Below are 2,143 nucleotides of genomic sequence, written 5' to 3'. Positions count from 1 at the left end.
ACAAATCTAAGAAAAAGAAAAAGCCAGAATCTAGCCTATACCCTACGGTAGAGCTAGAAGCCTTGGAGCAGGATAATTCCGATTCTGACACTCTGGATTCTAGCGAAGAAGGTGGTCTAGAGGAGGAGGTGGCACGGTATGAGGAAGAAAGATATCACCCTGATAGACACCGGCCGCTGAAAACAAAAATGAATGTGAGGCCACCGCCTATAAATCCGGCGGGCTCACGCCCCTCGGCGCCTCCGCAGTATGAGCTTCGGCTGAATACTGGTACTGACTCCTTTTTTACCTTTAGAGGAACGGAGAAAAATACAAATGGCTTTTCCAGTATTCGAGAATGCGGAAGGCGGAAGAGTACATACCCCCGTAGATTACAATCAAATCAAAGAATTGGCGGAATCCGTTCGTAATTATGGGGTCAATGCTAACTTTACCACAATACAGGTGGAATGGCTTGCTAATTTTGCCATGACTCCCACTGACTGGCAGACGACAGTGAAAGCAGTGCTTCCCAACATGGGACAATACATGGAATGGAAGGCTCTCTGGTATGATGCAGCCCTGGCGCAAGCTAGAGTTAATGCCACAGCTGAAGATGAGAATCAGAGGCAGTGGACATTTGAAATGCTGACAGGTCAGGGTCAACATGCCCTTAATCAAACCAACTACATCTGGGGCGTCTATGGTCAGGTGTCGGCCGCCGCTATTAAAGCATGGAAGGCCCTCACAAAAAGGGGAGAATCCAGTGGACACCTTACAAAGATTGTCCAAGGACCCCAAGAGCCATTTTCAGAATTTGTGGCCAGAATGACCGAGGCCGCCAGTCGCATCTTTGGTGATTCAGAACAAGCTATGCCCCTGATTGAGCAACTTGTCTATGAACAAGCAACCCAGGAATGTCGAGCGGCTATCGCCCCTCGCAAAAGCAAAGGTTTACAAGATTGGCTCAGAGTGTGCAGGGAGCTGGGGGGACCCCTAACCAATGCAGGACTAGCTGCCGCCATTTTACAAACGCACAGGCATAGAGATTTATCTAGTCGAAAAGCTTGTTTTAATTGTGGGAAAATGGGGCACCTTAAGAAAGATTGTCAATCCCCTGAAAGAACAAGAGAGCTGGAGCTTTGCCGTCGTTGTGGTAAAGGTTATCATAGGGCTAGTGAATGCAGGTCAGTCCAGGACATGAAAGGGAGGCTTCTGCCCCCTATTGAAGAACCCAAGGTACCCCAATCAAAAAACGGGTCACGGGGCCCATGGTCCCAGGGCCTCAGAAATATGGGAACCGATTTCAGAAAAGCAATCAAGAGGAAGTAGAGGCTTCCGAGGAACCCCCGGAATGGACTTGCATGCCGCCTCTGACTTCTTACTCATGCCCCAAATGAATGTTCAACCGGTCCCAGTCCATTCTCCTGGACCTTTGCCCCCTGCCACCATTGGGCTTATTCTGGGCCGTGGCTCCTTAACTTTACAGGGACTCATTATATATCCTGGGATTGTTGACCCGTATCATAAAGAGGAGATTCAAGTTCTCTGTTCTAGCCCTCGGGGTGTATTTTCTATAAAGCAGGGAGATAGAATTGCACAACTGGTGTTGCTGCCCTCCCTCGGGGATGGAGAAACCTACACTTTACAAAAAAGGGCTATGGGATCTTCCGGAAGTGATTCAGCCTATCTGGCTATACCCCTAAATGAGAGACCTACAATAAAATTGGTAATTAATGGAAAAGAATTTGAAGGGATAATGGATACGGGAGCAGACAAAAGCATTATTTCACTCCATTGGTGGCCGAAGTCTTGGCCCACTGTTGTTTCATCTCATTCTCTACAAGGTCTTGGATACCAGTCCTCTCCTGCCATCAGTGCCTCAGCCTTAACCTGGCGGAACGCTGAGGGCAAACAGGGATGTTTTACCCCCTATGTGTTGCCACTCCCTGTAAATTTATGGGGACGGGATGTGTTACAAACCATGGGCATGACCCTAACTAATGAATACTCCCCCCAGGCATCAGCCATTATGGCAAAGATGGGGTATACAAAGGGTAGAAGCTTGGGTAGGCAAGAACAAGGCAGAATAAAACCCATTACACAACATGGAAATCGAGGTAGAAAAGGACTGGGTTTTATTTAGGGGCTGTTGAGGCTTCAC

The 2,143-nt window shown here is 48.2% G+C and overlaps 1 protein-coding gene across 1 annotated transcript; it reads left to right on the top strand.

Annotated features, from left to right (window-relative positions):
* Positions 1-282: 282 nt before the first annotated feature.
* LOC121135634 (igE-binding protein-like) lies at positions 283-1,379 on the top strand (the record flags this gene model as incomplete). Its single annotated transcript, XM_040734721.1, is given in 2 exon segments — positions 283-1,255; positions 1,258-1,379. Coding segments are annotated over 2 exon segments (1,095 nt in total), but the record flags the coding sequence as incomplete, so codon positions are not given.
* Positions 1,380-2,143: the final 764 nt, after the last annotated feature.

Source organism: Mesocricetus auratus, unplaced genomic scaffold (genome assembly GCF_017639785.1).
Source record: "Mesocricetus auratus isolate SY011 unplaced genomic scaffold, BCM_Maur_2.0 Super-Scaffold_100040, whole genome shotgun sequence".
Taxonomy (NCBI): Eukaryota; Metazoa; Chordata; class Mammalia; order Rodentia; family Cricetidae; genus Mesocricetus; species Mesocricetus auratus.
This window is presented reverse-complemented; position numbering and strand designations above follow the sequence as displayed.